Source organism: Saccostrea echinata, unplaced genomic scaffold (genome assembly GCF_033153115.1).
Source record: "Saccostrea echinata isolate AGI-Se365-2 ecotype Australia unplaced genomic scaffold, CSIRO_AGI_Sech_v1 ptg000027l, whole genome shotgun sequence".
Lineage (NCBI taxonomy): Eukaryota > Metazoa > Mollusca > Bivalvia > Ostreida > Ostreidae > Saccostrea > Saccostrea echinata.
In genome coordinates, this window is record NW_026889776.1 from 8,815,001 (window position 1) to 8,832,346 (window position 17,346).

General features: G+C 32.9%; 2 protein-coding genes across 2 annotated transcripts in view; one reads left to right on the forward strand and one right to left on the reverse strand.

Moving 5' to 3' along the window:
* LOC133193480 (methylcrotonoyl-CoA carboxylase beta chain, mitochondrial-like) overlaps positions 1–5,478 on the reverse strand; it is a 17,221-nt gene extending 11,743 nt beyond the window's left edge. Inside the window, exons 1-7 of the mRNA XM_061329446.1 lie at positions 5,300–5,478; positions 1,678–1,744; positions 1,434–1,518; positions 1,127–1,228; positions 701–828; positions 349–461; positions 67–180 (exon numbers count right to left, since the gene is read on the reverse strand). Of these exons, the coding sequence (XP_061185430.1) occupies positions 67–180; positions 349–461; positions 701–828; positions 1,127–1,228; positions 1,434–1,518; positions 1,678–1,744; positions 5,300–5,422 (732 nt within the window). The 5' untranslated portion in view covers positions 5,423–5,478. The remainder of the gene's footprint in view (positions 1–66; positions 181–348; positions 462–700; positions 829–1,126; positions 1,229–1,433; positions 1,519–1,677; positions 1,745–5,299) is intronic.
* Positions 5,479–5,669: 191 nt separating this feature from the next.
* LOC133193483 (fumarylacetoacetase-like) overlaps positions 5,670–17,346 on the forward strand; it is a 32,109-nt gene continuing 20,432 nt past the window's right edge. The window contains exons 1-6 of the mRNA XM_061329452.1: positions 5,670–5,798; positions 13,056–13,166; positions 13,264–13,385; positions 14,848–14,897; positions 16,184–16,274; positions 16,500–16,597. Coding sequence (XP_061185436.1) covers positions 5,718–5,798; positions 13,056–13,166; positions 13,264–13,385; positions 14,848–14,897; positions 16,184–16,274; positions 16,500–16,597 — 553 coding nt within the window. The 5' untranslated portion in view covers positions 5,670–5,717. The remainder of the gene's footprint in view (positions 5,799–13,055; positions 13,167–13,263; positions 13,386–14,847; positions 14,898–16,183; positions 16,275–16,499; positions 16,598–17,346) is intronic.

Sequence of the window (17,346 nt, forward strand, 5' to 3'; positions counted from 1 at the left end):
ATAAATAAAACAATAGAAAATGCTAAATTATAATTGACAGAAGAAAACTGATGGTAGAAAGAATACCAAAGGAGGACCTCCAAGGAAAATTGTCCCATGCTTCTTGACAATGATGCTTTCATCTGCCATGGCTGGGACGTAGGCTCCACCAGCAGTACAACTACCTAAAACTACTGCTATCTGTAAATATTTAAAATTAGAGAATAAATTCAACAAAATATGAAAAGGTGTACTTGCTCCTCCTAAAAGAAGAAATGTCAATTTTCAACATGTTTTCCAAAATGCAGAGTTATCTCCCTTTTTGAGCATTTTTTTTTTATATCTCACACACAGGAAATAATAGGTTACCTGAGGTATCTTGAGGGCGGACATGTTGGCCTGATTGAAAAAAATTCTTCCAAAGTGATCTCTATCTGGAAAAACATCCTCCTGTCGGGGGAGATTAGCTCCTCCCGAGTCAACTGTGGGAAAAATGAAACAACTTAAAGCTCTGCTAAATGTATTTATCTATCACAAAAACAAATTTCTATTTAATTTTAGCTTTCACAAATTACTTAACATTATTTCTTTTATTTTATGCACTAGGATTGATGGAAAAGAATACTTTAAAATGAGAAGAATTTTTTTTGGGAAATCAAAATTTACAACTACATGCACAAGTAATGGGTTTTGTTTTACTGACTCCCTGACTACTGTTTACCTAGGTATATACAGGGTAGATGGTTCTGCTGGGCAATCTCCTGGGCCCTCAGGTGTTTTTTGACTGTGACAGGGTAGTATGACCCACCCTTGACGGTCGGGTCATTGGCTACAATCATACACTCTACTCTGAAAAAAAAAAACATTTAAGAGATAAGAAACATATGCACATCTAATGGTACTTGACTATCTATTATACTGTCAATGTTTCTGATATTCTCTTACTGTTGACTTATATATTGGGAAAATGAAGTTTGTTTACAATGTTTTTTTTGTCCATTTTTTTGTTGGCGGATCTAATAGTTCTTAATGAGAGGTAACTTTAAATTTTCATGACTGTTTTTCATCATTTTCTTTACAATAAAGCTGTTAAATGATACATTGAGAGCCACCAGAAATAAGGTGAATACATTTTACAGTTAATTACCCAGACACACGACCTATCCCTGTGATGATGCCCCCCGCAGGAACCTCCTCCTCTCTGTACAACTGGTACCCTGCCAACTGACTCAGCTCAAGGAAAGGAGACCTGATCAAAACAACAGTGAAGTTTCCTTAAGTATCAAGACTTAAAAATAAATATCTAAGTAACAAAAGATTTTCTGAAACTTTGAAATTTTCTTAAATTTAAAAAAATTAAAAACCTGTGTTTATTAAACAATTATTATAATTATCATGCAGTTAAACATTTGATTAAATATATCTTTATCACATTACGTGAACAAATGCCTTACTGTGGATCCAGCAATGAGTTAATTCTGTCCCTGGGTAACATTTTCCCTCGATCTGTGTGCTTCTTTCTAGCTGCTTCACCTCCACCTAATGAATATCACATCCAATATACTAGAAAAAGCTACACATCATATTGATCAATTAGCTGTTAAAAAGAGTAAATATCTTGCTGGCTAAAAACAGATATTAATTATTTCCTCTTTATATATAAATTCATGGTATGTTTTAAGATGGAACAATTCCTACCTTGTGTGATTTTATTGACTTTGGCTTTCAAGTCTTCCACAAGGGATTGCATTGTATCTGCATTTTCCTATTCAACAATGTCAATGTACAAGTAAGAACATTGTAAAATGTAATAGTGATGAATTTATTAATTAATTTCTTATCAATAAATAATTATCCAAATATCTTATTTTCTTTTTGTATATATTTCAGATTATTCAATAAGTTAAATGATCACTCAGGTGTAACATGCAATGCTACCCTGTTATTTGCCTTAAGGGTCATAATTAAGGTTCTGGCCATAAGTCTTATAAGTTCTTTGTTTCTATTGGTTTTTAGTTTTGTGTTCTTGTGTTTTATTGGTTTGTTTAATTCCCCCCAAATGTTCTTGGTCTTTCTGGCCAACCTTTGTCCATAGATTTTGCAGCTGTGTATTTATTACTGGGTAATCTGACCATAGGACAAATTCTTCTACTGGTAAGCTAATAATATATATTTACTAACTTTAACATATTTTTGATATATATCAATTAATTGTGAAGCCTATAATTTTGGCAATATTAATTTCCATAGCACTTTTGCAAGTAAGATAATTTGAAAGACAGATTTTCATACGTCATAAGCACTAAACATGCTAAAGCTATAGTGTATTTTATAGTCAAGAAAATATGTACATATTTTATGATAATAGAATTATATAAAATTAATGATTATTTATAGTTATCATATAGACTCACAGCCAATATGATGTAGGTGCAGAATTCCACATTTAACAAGATATTACTTTTATCTCAGAATAATTATATGTTTCGGAATTTAATAAAAAATATGTCATTGATGTAGAAGACATCTGTAGATCCCACCTTTTACCTTAAATTTAAATTCCACATTTAACAGGGTATTACTTTATCTCAGAATAATTATATGATTTGGAATTAAACAAAATATTTGTCATTGATGTAGAAGTCATCAGTAGATCCCACCCTTTACCATAAATCCGATTTCCACATTTAACAGGGTATTATTTTATCTCAGAATAATTTTTAGGAATTTAACAAAATATTCATCATTGATATAAAGGACATCTTAGATCCCATCCTTTACCTTAAATCTGATTTACATATATAACAGGGTATTACTTTATCTCAGAATAATTATAATATTTTTAGGAATTTAACAAAATATTGGTTACTGATGTAGAAAACAAAGACTGAAGACTGTAGACATAGGTTGCTGTAGAAACCTTTTCTAAAAAGTGTACAAATGATCAAATTATAATGAACATTGTTTTCTTTTGTATAAATGTGTTTGAATTATATGATTTTTTGTTCATAACTTTATATTCACATTTGTTGATTTTTTGTGTTTCAGAAATTTGTATACTTTTCTGTGTTTGCCTTTTTTGTTCTACATTTTGTAGTTGTGTCAGACAAGGACTATACATACTGTGCTTGTCTTTGACCTGCAGGTTGCTTGACCTTACAGTTTCTTTAAATACGAATTTACTTTTTTTTTCATAAATACATTGTATATGTATTCTAAATAGGGCACTTATAATCATTTATTTATTTACATTATTTAAGAAATCATTAAGGTATCTTTTTAAATAAATATGGGTTTGTCATGTAATCAATTTTGAGAGTATTTGGTAGATTTGATAATGTACCAACCCATATTAACATACTATAGTTTTACACCCATGAAATGATTTATTATTTAGCTAATAAATAGTCTACATTAAAAGACTACTAAAAGTTAAATCTAGAGAATTTTAGAGTTCAATATCTTGGAATATTGAACGCCCATTGAAACAAAAAAATGTCGTCTAGCTGCTTCTGGTCAACTGCTCAACAGCAATATTTATGATGGGTAGTGGCGGCTAGGTAAGATGTGTCTATTTTCATACAAAATTGAAATATCTTTTAAATAATTTTCCTATCAGCCTCAATAAAAACCTTAATAAGCAAATCACATCGCTTAGTAGGATCATTGGAATGACGTGATATTGAACACTTACAGGACTGACGCTGATATTGGAGAGTTTTAATTTGAATAATTTGAATAATTTGAATATTGATTACTGAAAAATTCTCATTTATTTTGAGTTATTCAGTTGAAATTATAAATCATTGGAAAATGTTTTAGCTATACACATGTATAATAATGGAGTTATTAAACTTATATTGGTGAATATTGGCACTTGTTGGCTGTACAAGCTCATTCATTAATTTGTACAGCCAACTCGTGCCAATATTCACCAACTTAAGTTCAATAACCCTATATTATTTTTTTTAACCTTAACATTATGAATTGAATGTGTTGAACATGTTTCGCACTTAATGATTGATGGTTACTGGGAAATTACATCAATTGTCTTTGACTTAACAATGAATTTACTGTCATGTAATGAACTTGTTAACAGCGAGCGCAGCAAGCTGCGCAAAGCGCTGCTCACAATGTGAGCTCTAACGACAACACCTAGGCGAAGAGAAAATTCAGACTTTGCATATTGATCCAAATGAAATTTTTTCCACAATTACCTTGAGACCCACAAAGCAATGCTTGTTGTTCTTGCTGCTAACTTTGTTCTCACGGTAACAAAAAACTAAAAATTCACAAAATAATAAACTCACCTTCATCAAATGGATATTGCATACAGATAGTAGATAAAACGTTCTTTGGTTAAAATCTGGCACTTTTTAAACTTCATTTATAAATGGAAATGCAGCTAACATACAACGTCATGTGACGTCACAGTCTAGACATTCCAAATGTCTCGTGCGGTTTGAAGAGGCAGATCTTAAAATTAAGTGAACAACTGTGCTCGCCCCAACGGTCGCACCATCAACATATTATATTGTTATACCCCTACTAAACAGTCCCTATATAATTTCTTACTTTAAAAAAGCCAACAGTTCGACTGTTTTCCCCGATTGTCGGACCAGAAACTGTTAAAATAGACTGTTAAAAAAGACTGTTGCCCGCTGACGTCAAATGGCGCTAAATTGAGTTATCTTTTCCTCATTCGGCAAACTTCGGCTGATTCGGGTAACCATGACTTAAATGTAATCAGCTGAGGAGTGCCGAGTAATTTAAACCTGTTGTTAAGATAAACAGAAATGGCCAATGTTCGTTTTGCTGCGGCGAACGATGATAAAATCCAAGCGAAACTTGAAAGTAGGGACAGCAAACATACAAAGAATGTTGATTAATACATGTAAAGTCTCTCTCTCCCAAAACAGTTTTATTTTCTGTTAAATTTATGAATTTGATTTAGTAGAAGTATAACAAAACTGTTGTTGAGAGTCTTGGAAAACAGTCGATCTGTTGAAACAGAGTGCAAGCTGTTACCCACGGCCTACGGCCTTGGGCAACAGCTTGCACTCCGGTCCAACACGATTGACTGTTTCCCTCTACCCAAGTCAACAACCGTATATTCTTTAAAATTAAATACGCCATGTTCAAATGGTGTAATATGAGGGAAAACGTTTGCAAATTTAAATATCAAAAGATAATTCAAGAACCCCAACATCGTTAAATCGGTGCTTCATTTAAGACCGTTCATAGTTTTCAAGGAAAAAATTATAGCGGGTGTGATTAAATCCAAGGAGTCTGAGGAAATTCGAGATGCACGTGTTTTTACCTTGTAACTTGCATCTTTTTCAAGAGTAGTGCCAATAGGTGCAACTGCATCTAAATTCAACAAACGCTTATGGCATTTTACTATCTCTCTTGACCCAAGCGATAAAATGTATCTCCGCAACATGATTTTCACATTTGTAAACAAAATTATTTGGCACTGATATGTCCAAAGTCATAAAGCTCCCACATTTTCGTATAAATCCTCCTTTAACTTCCTCACAAAACTTTTTTACACAATTGGATTTATCATGCTTCGGATTTATATTGTCTTCAAAAGATCTTTATAGAGATTTAGAATTTAATTATTCAGGAAAGGATTAAAGTTAAAAGATACGAAAATAAGGAGTCCTGTCTTCCTGTAAGCGGTCAAAGTAAGGCTGCAAGGCACGGGTAAACAGTACAAATAATTCACTTTTACTATGTCTTTTATAGAAGTCAGCCCTGACAGCGATTTCCCATTGCAGAATTTGCCGTATGGTGTGTTCTCAACGGCAGATAACGTAAGTTTTCTTTTAAATTCTGCAATGATTGACAATCAAATCAGAGGTGTGTCGTTCCTCAGCCAATCAAATGGGCAGGTTTTGGCACACATTTTGGTAATGACAGGAGTCCAAATAACGAATAAAAAAAAGAAATCGGTCACTAGTTAATTATTAATTTCACAGTATTTAGGTTTTAGGTTTTCCGTGCGTACATGAAATTATGCTGAAGTAGCTGAGGTAGTTTCACTGTTTGTTTAACGTCCCTCTCGAGAATTTTTCACTCATACACTGTCATATTGAGACGCCACCACTTGCCGGTAGAGGGCTACAAATTCAAACCTAGATAGATACTCGACACTCAGAGTCAATGAGCATGTAGTGAAGGATCTTTTTCGTGCCAGCACCTTCTGCGACACGGGACATCGATTTTATCTGTATACCAGTATATCATGATTTTTAATTGCGTGATAAGTATTGGATACAGTCAGTCTAGAATACTGGTATTTAGGTACATAATTATAGATTCCAGAATTTATTCATTTATTTTTGTTCAAACTTTGAATTACAATTACAGGAAGTGTTCAAAAAGGTAGAAGAACAGCATCCTAGCATCCAAACATGTTTATATTAGCTGCAGATCTGTAGCCCCTTGGTCTGAAAAAATTGGGTTGGATATGACCAGAGAGTTATAGTACGTGCCACCCAAAGAAAAATCTATATTTACTGTACACAAAAAGTAGCGCTTGGTTCTGGATTAATTTCTCCAAAGTCTTACCTCAACTGCTCAAATACCCTAATTAAAAAAAATCTTTAGACCTCTATCAACTATACTCAGTCTTACATCTGCATGAAGCGTGTTGGACCGAATTATCTTTCCAACCAAAATGGCAGTATGAATAGGGGAAATTTTTTATGGTCTCAATTTCAGGCCCAGGAGGGCTATAATGTTTATAAGGAATGATTTGTTGTGAAAATTGTAAAAGAATATGTAAGGAACACACAGTTAGTAATATTTTGAGATGGCAGTTTTAAAAACATGGAAAAATAAAAACGAGAAACAGCAAACTTTTTTTGCGCACAATAAATAATATACACTTTTTTCAATGGGTTGCACTGTAACTCTCCGGTCTGCCATTATATTTTTTTCAGAGAGCTACAGTTCTGCAGCTAGTTTTATATTAAATGACTGTCGAAGAGATAAGACGTGTTTTTATGAGCTCGTATCGATACCCAGCTGATAAGAAAAAATGATGAAGAAATGATGGATCTTAGTGTAAATTCCAGTTTTTTTACCTCAATTTTAAACTCATTTACTGGATTATCGCAATCATTTAATGGAAAAAAGATAATGAACTGGACTTAACCCCTTCAGTGAGTATACCAGACTTTCTTCAGGTTAAGCTTAACAAAGAAAGTGTGACCATAAACTACGATGGCCAGCAACATGAATTTGTTTTATCTGTGCTTCAGAGAATGCTTTCATTCCATGGGAATAATAAAAGAAATGGGTGCATCTACAAATCTGCATGTGATTCAGTGACTGTAACGATTTACAGAAGCACTAATACCATTCTAATTCAAGGAACTAGTGCTTTTGAATGGTACAAGAATGAATTTCTTAATGAAATAAAGTGTCAACCAGATATGAGCCACACTGACTCTGCAACAGAGTGTAAAATTATTGTTGATCAGCCGAACTCTACCTCAACCCCAAGACCCTCTAGAAAAATGAATGAATCAAATATTGAGACAGGATGCGACCATTGTAAAAGCGCGGAAAATATGAAACATCTTTCCGAGACGGTGAAAATGCTTACCAAAGAAGTTGAAATCCTGAAGAAGCAGCTAATGGAAGCAGAACAAGGAAAGTCGTGTTCTAATGCCTCTACACAAACTTCTGGGAAAAAAGTGAAACAGAAGGAAACTTCGACCGAGGGGCTTTCAGTCTCAATAACAAATGGAATTTCAAGGCATACCCAGTGTACGTTTACTGTTGAGAAAAAAACCTCTAGTACTTCAACAGATGCAGATGTCAGTCCAAGTCCCGTGTGGAAAAACACCCAGTCTACGATAAAAAGAACCCAAAAAAAGCCAGACGTACACATCTCCAAAGACAGTCAAAATATTTCGACCCCTAAGAGAAAAAGCAACATCACAAGAAATCCTCAGCTTCCTGTAAGAGAACATAACCAAACGTCTACACTTGTCATCGGGAGTTCGATTCTTCAAAGAATAAAAACCCATGGCCTAGATCAAAGTGTGAAAGTAAGCACAAATCGAGGTGCCGGTATTGCACAAATTCGTTCAAAACTACAGAGGTTTGATGTGTCCTCCATCCAGAATATTGTTATTCAGGCTGGAGGTAATGATGTTGCTAATTTCCGCAACATTGATGCAATTGAGAATGACTTTGCAGAAATGGTCACTGATTTGAAAAGAAGAAATCCAACCATTATTGTGTTTCTATCAGAAGTGATTCCAAGACGGGATGCAGATGTAACAGAAGTGAATAAATGCATTAGATATGTCTGTGAGGAGTACGGTGCTGTGTTAATCGAATCGAGTAAGTCATTCAAACACTGGAATTCTCCTTCCTTTTGGAGAGATGGCATCCACTTGTCCGACCGTGGTACCGCTTCGCTTCTCAAGCTCTACAGTACTCATGTGCAAATTCTTAAGCATCAAAATTCCTTTTCTGTGCAGACCTGCTATTACTGTGGAGAACAAGGTGTTTCCTCGCGCAACTGCCGACACGGTAACAAAGTAACTTGTTGATGCTGTGGTGAGCATGGTCACAAGCAGAAATTTTGCACAAAGTAGGATCACGGCAATGAAAGCTGTGCCGATTATACGAACTACTGTCCGATTACCGGTATTAACAGTGTCAAAAATTATTTTCACCCTTTGATTAATCTCTGTTTAGATTGTAATGAATCAATTTGCACCTGTCTTTTATCTAATAATAACTCAAATGATTATAGCTTAAAATCTGAGAATGCAGATCTATGTAAACTTAAACAAAAAACCTTTTTGAAACAGAATCAAAGAGAATTTTATAATCCATCTCTAACAACAAACACTCAAAATGATGACAAACTAGATGTATGTGATCCAAAAGTTGGCCTTCTGAAAAAAGGTCTGCATTTTGTAAATTTGAATGTTTGTCACATTTTACCAAAATTGGATGAATTAATTTTATATTTAGAAGATCAACAAAATGTTGACATTTTTTCTTTATGTGAAACTTTTCTTAATGAAAATATTAGTGATTGTATTATAAATGTAAATGGATATACTTTTGAAAGAAAAGATAGAAAAGGAAAGGCAGGTGGTGGACTTGTTACATATATTGCAAATGATTTAAAATATAAACGACGAATCGATTTAGAAATTAGTAATTTAGAAACAATGTGGCTTGAAATTAATCTTAAAAATTCTAAACCTATACTTTATTGTTCAGTTTACCGTCCACCATCTGCACCCTCCTGCTGGGTGGAAGATTTTGTTAGAGAAGTGCAGTGTGCTACCTGCTGTGACGACCAGGAAGTGATTATTGCAGGTGATATCAATATTGATATGCTCAAAGACCCCCCACAGAGTTGGTCATCTGCAATTGTAGATTTGGAATTAACACAACTAATTAAGACCCCAACAAGAATTACAAATAGCTCTAAAACTCTCATTGACCATTTCTACACTACGCACCCTGCTAACATATGTGAAATATCAGTACCCCCTGTAGCAATGTCTGATCATTATCCAATATGTGCCACCCGAAGCTTAAGATCTAACAGCATGCAACACAAAGGCAAACATATTGAAATACAATATCGTGACTTTAAAAACTTTAATGAAACTGATTTTTTGCATGATTTAAACAATGCAAATTTTGATGAATTAAATCTACTGCATGATCCTAATGACATCTTAACTGTTTCTATGAAATTTTCAATTCTAAACTTAATAAGCATGCAAAAGTAAAAACAAAGCGTGTGAAATCAGAATTTCGCACTAAATGGTTGACTCCAGAAATAAATGATGCTAGGAATTTACGAGATCAATTCCATAAGCAGGGAGACATGGACAGTTTTAGATTTTGGAGGAACAAAGTCACCTCTTTAATTAATGATGCAAAATGTACATATTATAAGACAGTCATTGAAAATAGTTCTACATCAAAGGAAATGTGGGGTCATTTAAATCAGCTGGCCTCAAATTCAGATAAAAATTCATCTCCTTCCAATATAACATAAAACGGGTTAGATCTTGATAATTTACAGGATATTGCAAATGCTTTTAATGAGCATTTTGCACAAATTCCCAAAAAATTATTAAATAACCTTTCGTTAAATAGTTTTGAATCAGAAAAATTGAAAAGATACACTGAGACAAAACTTGGAGATCATGACTTTTTTGAAATTCCTTTGATTAATGAAGCAAAAGTATTTGATATGTTAAAGAGACTTGATGTAAACAAATCTGCCGGCATAGACTTTCTTGGACCTAGATTGCTTAAACTTTCAGCTCATATAATATCCAAACCTCTAACACACCTAATAAATTCTAGCATAATCAAGGGATCCTTTCCTTCACAGTTAAAAGTCGCAAAAGTAACTCCTCTATTTAAAAAGGGCGATAAATCTGACCCAGGAAATTATCGCCCAATCTCAATTTTACCAACTATATCGAAAATTTTAGAGAAGCATGTAGCAGAAAATATACGCATCTTTACTTCTCATTTTGATTTATTAATGAAAGCACAATCTGGATTTAGAGAATTTCACTCGTGCCAGACAGCTCTCACAAAACTAACTGAGAATTGGCTGCATGCAATAGATCAAGGAAAATTCGTTGGCATTACTTATTTGGATTTCAGCAAAGCATTTGATCTCATAAATCATGATATACTAATTAGAAAACTTAAATGCTATCACTTTGATCCAATATCAATTAAATGGTTTCAATCATATTTATATGATCGAACTCAAAGTGTTAAAATTGGTGCATACACATCTAAATCACTGCCAGTCACAGCAGGTGTGCCACAGGGCTCTATTTTAGGTCCTTTATTATTTCTGTTATACATCAACGATTTACCATTATCTGTTGAACATTGTAATATTGATATGTTTGCTGATGACACTACAATGCATTTTCATGGTAACAATATTTCACGTATTTAAACAACTCTTAATCATGACCTGTTTCAAATACAAAACTGGTGTCAACAAAATCAAATGATTTTGAATACTGATAAAACAAAGTGTATGTTAATGGGAACACAACAAAAGAAATCAAAATTAGAAAACGCTAATCTTCATTTACAACTTTCTGGTCATCCCCTTGAAAACGTAAGAACAGAGAAATTATTAGGTGTTCACATTGATCATACTCTTCAATATACTTGTCATGTAGATGCAGTTTGCAAAACTCTTACATATAAATTATTTACTTTATGCAAAATTAAAAAGTTCCTTCTACTGCATACTAGAAAGCTATTTTATAATGCATTTATTTTACCATCAATTTTATATTGTCTATCCATTTGGGGTAACTCTCCTCAAACTCACATCGATAGAATATACAGACTTCAAAAAAGAGCAGCTAGGATTATTTTAAATGAAAAATGTGACGCACCTTCAATGCCCTTATTTAATAGTTTAGGCTGGTTAACAGTTTATGAACTTCTGTATTTACAGAAAAGCATTCTAATGTTCAAAATATTTCATGGTATGTCTCCTGATTATATGCATGACTTTTTTGAATTTCAAAGTTCTGTATCATACACGTTACACTCAAAGACAAATTCAGAACTTCGTTTACCAAAATATAAAACAAATTTATTTAAAAATTCTTTACAATATTCAGGGGTTATTATCTGGAATGAGTTGCCTATTAGTATCAGGAATTCCCAATCCCTTGCAATATTTAAAAGTAGTGTTGAAAATTTTTTACTTACGAAACGTACTGATTCTACATGAATTTAAATATCTTTTCTTTTTTTTTTTAACTCTATCCTTTCCACCTTTTAATGAAATTTTGATGTTTTATTTATTCTTTTGTAACATAGTGTTTATATTTTATTGTCTTATAGTTGTGATTTGTGTTTATTGTATATATACATTGTATATGTGTTATGGAGAAGGCCCCGAGGAAGACTAGTGCTTGCACTAATCAGGTTACCTTCTATAAATAAAGTATTATTATTATTATTATTATGTAAATAAAAATTTAAAAAGTGAAATTATGGGTTTTCAGCATACAGTTGAACTTCGGTATCTCGAACACTGATATCTCGAATACCATGGATATGTCGAAGTCTAAGTGATTTGGAGGTCCTTACCACTTATTCTTTATGCATTTTACCCTCGATATCTCGAATCTTCGGATATCTCAAAGTTTTTTCTTGGTCCCATAGACCGTTTCACGGTAACTGCGGTACTGCTCTTTTGCAGGGCAAAATGATTTAGTTTGGTGAAATATGACGTAAAAGTAATTGTTAAATATATGTCATTTAATTATCTGTCAACAAAAACTTCGCAAAACATTATTTTGCCCTGCAAAAGAGTAGTACCGCAGTTACCGTGAAGGGGCTAATTGAGTTCGAGATAACTAGGTTTGACTGTATTTGTAAAAAAAAAAAAAAAAAAAAAAAAGATAATATGGATATTCATTAAAGATTATAGCAAAAATTGCATGTAAATATACCTTGATATTATCATGACATTTTGGGGGAAAACTGTGATATATGGCAATTTGAAATTTTTGGTGATACCTATCCCTATAAATAGCAGAAAATTGCAGAATTGCTCCAAAATAATTTACTAGGGGGAAAGAAAGTTGCACTGAAAATATAACCACCAAATTTATCATGACAAACCCTTTTGAGACTGTGGATAACTTTCAGTTAAAAATATTTTTAATATTTTTTAAATATATTTTTAATTTTGCTACATTTCCAATACAAGGAACACATTCTAGGACCTATTTTTAAACCAGGTCTGAAGGACCTGATAACATTTTAATTATAGAACATTTTATCGATGCCCTAGAATAAAATGAGATCTTTACTAATTAAACTTATTTATATAATTGTTCACAGAAATTTTTACCACCCATGAACAGGATCACAAACCTGCTCTATCATTCAGTGGCTGTGAAATGAACTGAGGTGGAAATAAACAAAATTTCATTTCTTGTTGAATGTTCTAGGAAATTTTAAATTTTTGATTAATTTTCTTTTAGTTGAAGAAATGATATTGCTTTTCTTATTAGCCCACCCATCGTATTGGTGTTGCTATTGGTAACCAGGTGTTAGATTTAAGTGTCATCAGACACCTGTTTACAGGACCAGCTCTTCTGAACCACCAAGATGTCTTTGCTGAGGTAACACAAATTAATATCTCTTTTTTTTCATACAAAGAAGCCGAACAAGATTTTATATTTGTGTTCTGTTTGGTATGTTTTAATTTCACCTTTGTAGACCACTCTGAACTCCTTTATGGGTCTGGGCTGTGCTGCGTGGACAGAAGCCAGATCGACCCTACAGCGCCTCCTGTCCAACCAGGAACCACTACTCTGTAACAACAAGGATCTTAGATTTAGGTATATTTGTACTAAAATCAATTTTCCACAAGCCAAATGTAGAGGTCAACTATATGAGAGCATTTTCTCACTTTACCTTCTAGTGATAAATGTATGACAATATTAATAGTAAATGTTTTAAGGGGGACTGACTGTCTGATAAGAGAGACAACTTTCCAAGTAAAAAATATGAATATTACTCTCAGTTTACTTTATCAGAGTTTCATTATCAAGATATTTGAGTAGTCAATTCGATCAAATCTAACATACGATGGAAAACATTAACTTCTATTTCCTTTGCCTATATATACTTTTCAAATTGTTTTATTATATTTAACAAAAAAACATTTAAATCCAGTTTTAAAAGCCTTGTAAATTGAATAAATTCAGTCTGTCTTTTCAAGGACTTTTAAGAATGGTTTAATGTTTCAAGTACCAAATATAGAATTTTTATTAATATTACATTTTTTCCAATGAAAAAAATATTTATAAGAAAGATAACTCTTGCTAACAGAAGCATATTTTTTTCTTACAACCACATACAACATTGTGATTTTGTGACTTAGGAAGCAGCGCTTTATTATGTTTTCTAATATGATTTTAATAGGTATGATACTAAATGTTATTTCCATACACACCTCATATTTTGAATTTTATGTTGTGATTATAAATCGAAACTCTTTCTATTCTCTGTGTTAAAATTCCTTCATATTATCTTGATCTGACATAAAAATCATTTCTGCAAAAATAAGCAGCACTTCATACCTCATACTGTTTTCTGATTGGAGCTGATGCTATAACTCTTGATCAAAATCAATGTTGGGAAGTTTAAAAAGAATTGTGGAATTTATGCCCTGTTCACACGGAGAGTTTAATTCGCAGTAAATTAATGCGAAGTAAAATAATGCGAATTAAAATAATGCGAATTAAATTGCGTTCACACGACAGATAATGTGAAGTAAACTAATGCGAAATAAAATTTTATTTCTACAGTAAGGCTTTTCAGTAAGGCTATTATGACGTCATTTTCAAATCACGTCACCTTATGCAGAGCAAATCTATTTGACATAATGTCATAGTGTCTGTACACATTTCAGTGATTAACGTAATTTTTCTTTGTTTTGCACTAAAAATGGTATAGGTACCTATAATTGACCACCGTCATGTGGCAGGTGACTTAATTTTGCCATTACGCATGCGTCAAAATTTAATTCGAATTAGCTTCGCTTAGCGTTCACACGGAGCTAATGCGAAGTAATTTAATGCGCAGTAAACTAATTCGAATTAAACTAATTCGCATTAAATTCTCCGTGTGAACGCGGATCAAATTTAATTCGCAGTAACTTGCGTTTAATTCGAATTAAACTCTCCGTGTGAACAGGGCATTAGAGAAGAGGGTCATTAGTCCTTAAGCAGCTTTTGCTGTAAGAAAAAAATATTTTTCTCTCTATAACATAAAAAATATTTTTTTGTAATTTTTCAGGGCATTTGTTCCACAATCTGAAGCAATCATGCACCTACCAGCTAGAATAGGTTTGTATTCTTTCAACATTTGTACATTTGATATATCATTGAAGAGTTTGTTGTTCTTCAAGGAAAGTTAAGCACTGCAGCAAGTTTTTCCTGATGTGGATAGCCCTTAGGTATCATTTTGTCTCCTCCTAACCTTCATCTTACTTCATGTAGTGTTAAGGATGGTTGAAAGAAGACATCGAGATATTGACCTAGATATTTGGGTCATTCATCGAAGTTCAAGGTCAGAGGATTAAAAGTCATGATTGTTTTTGAGTGCTATTACTGTGGAATCATCATTGTTCATGGGGGACAAATGTTTGTGCATTATGTGGGTCGCCCCTACCCATGAATTTACATCCCTACCAACATTTGTATTGGGAAAGTTTTGATTAACTGAATCTACAATTTCTAGAACGAAGCAAGCTAAGGACAAATAAGTTCATGATACAAGGATACCAATATTACCATTTAATTCCAACATTTCGCAAACTCTATGGTTGATAAGGACCTTGTTAGCAAATTAAATCTATTGTTAAGTCAAATGTTGATTGACGTTTTTCATACATATTAAGACCCTCAAGTTCAAATGTGTGAAGAAGACTCAAGATTTAAGATGTACTCTTGTCATTTACAGCCCAGAAAACTGAAAGAACCACAGAGAGTCTTACACTATGCTCAATATAAAAGTGTTTACATACATATTTATTATTAACTTTGAGGGTCTTAATATAATTAGTACTATAGAATACAGTAAATTACAACATAACCCACTTTTTCTTCCAATCAGCAATTACTATAAAATATTTTATCAAGTGCTTCACTTGATCATTAAAAAATCTTTTGTTCACAGTTACCTGAGATTTTTAATTTCCTGTAGATTTCTTATTTTACGCGAGTACTTAATATCGCGAAATGGCCCAAGGGCGTCAAATCATGAGAACAATAATTCTCGAATAGGTGATTTATCTAGAGAATTTACATACATTAAAGCACCACAAAAATAAAAGCGAGTAATTTTTTTTTGCGATTTGTGCTTCTCACGTAATTACGCAATAATTTATTCCTTGCGTATATTTAGGAATCTACAGTACATCTTCAAGAAACAAAAACAAAAGAAAGAAAAGATTTCATTATAGTTAAGAAGTTTGGATCAACCAATGAAAAAGTGGGTTATATTCTAAGTAAGTAAAATTTTGGGGATTAAGAAGGGTCTCTCTCCCTCGATCCCTTCTTAATCACTAAAATTTTACTTAATCCACTCTATGATCTATTAAATAGGTCTCATTAATTTTGTATTATTTCAGGAGACTACACTGATTTTTACTCATCAAAGAACCATGCCTTCAATGTTGGCTGTATGTTCAGGGGACCAGAGAATGCACTTATGCCAAACTGGTAAAAAAGGGAGAGAACTTAATAACTTAATGTCACATAGTGAAATTTGTCAATTTGTGTCCTATCATTATAAAATAGAGCTACATACATGTATCACAAGCTACAAGAATAATGTGAAGAATTTAGATTTATTTAACAAAATTAACTTTTCAAATTATGAGATATATAAAATGTATATGTATATGTGTACACAAGAAATTGGATGAAAGTTGTGATTGTTTACAGGAAGCATCTACCAGTTGGTTACCATGGCAGGGCCTCCTCTGTCGTTGTATCAGGAACCCCCGTCAGACGACCCAATGGTCAGACCAGGCCAGATGAATGTAAGTTGGAAAAAGCAAAGAAGGGAAAGAAAAGGAAATTCTTTATACATATTGGAGCACTTTTAAGTAAAACTTACAGGCTCAGTCTGGCTGAGTCACCTCTTACATGTAATTTGTCCTCTTACATGTAATTTGTCCTCTTACATGTAATTTGTCTCCCACTTTGGAATGAGAAAAGATAGGGCTTTCATATTCCGCAAATACATTACCTGTGACAAGATCTTACCAAATATACTATGATTTTTTTGTTTTTGTTTTTGTTTTTTTATAGAAACTTTAATCTTTGCGATAACTTTAATGACTGATAATTCTTCTCTGAATGTGCTTATTTATTTCTGAGTAGATGATATTCCTTTAAAAATTTCCAAGTCATTTTTGGGAATCTACCAACCATATTTCATTATCATGATTACATCTTAAATTCAGTCAGGGGTGAGACTGAAATCCGTCATTTTTGAAAAATGATGGATAATCGTCATATTTACTAAGTACGTATTTTCGTCATTTTTGTCAATATGACTTACTATCGTCATATTTTCTTTTTCAACTTAATTCTTCTATCCTGGTTACATAAAAGCGAAATTTGAATTCACCGCTGAAAGAAGAGTGTTTACGCAAGTTTCATTTCATCCGGGTCACTAATTACTGCCGACCACGTGCGTTAGAACATCAACATGGAAGGTGAAAGTTATTATTTAGCGGTAAAATGTCGAATTTTGGTAGAACTAATTCGCCATTTTTACATGGCT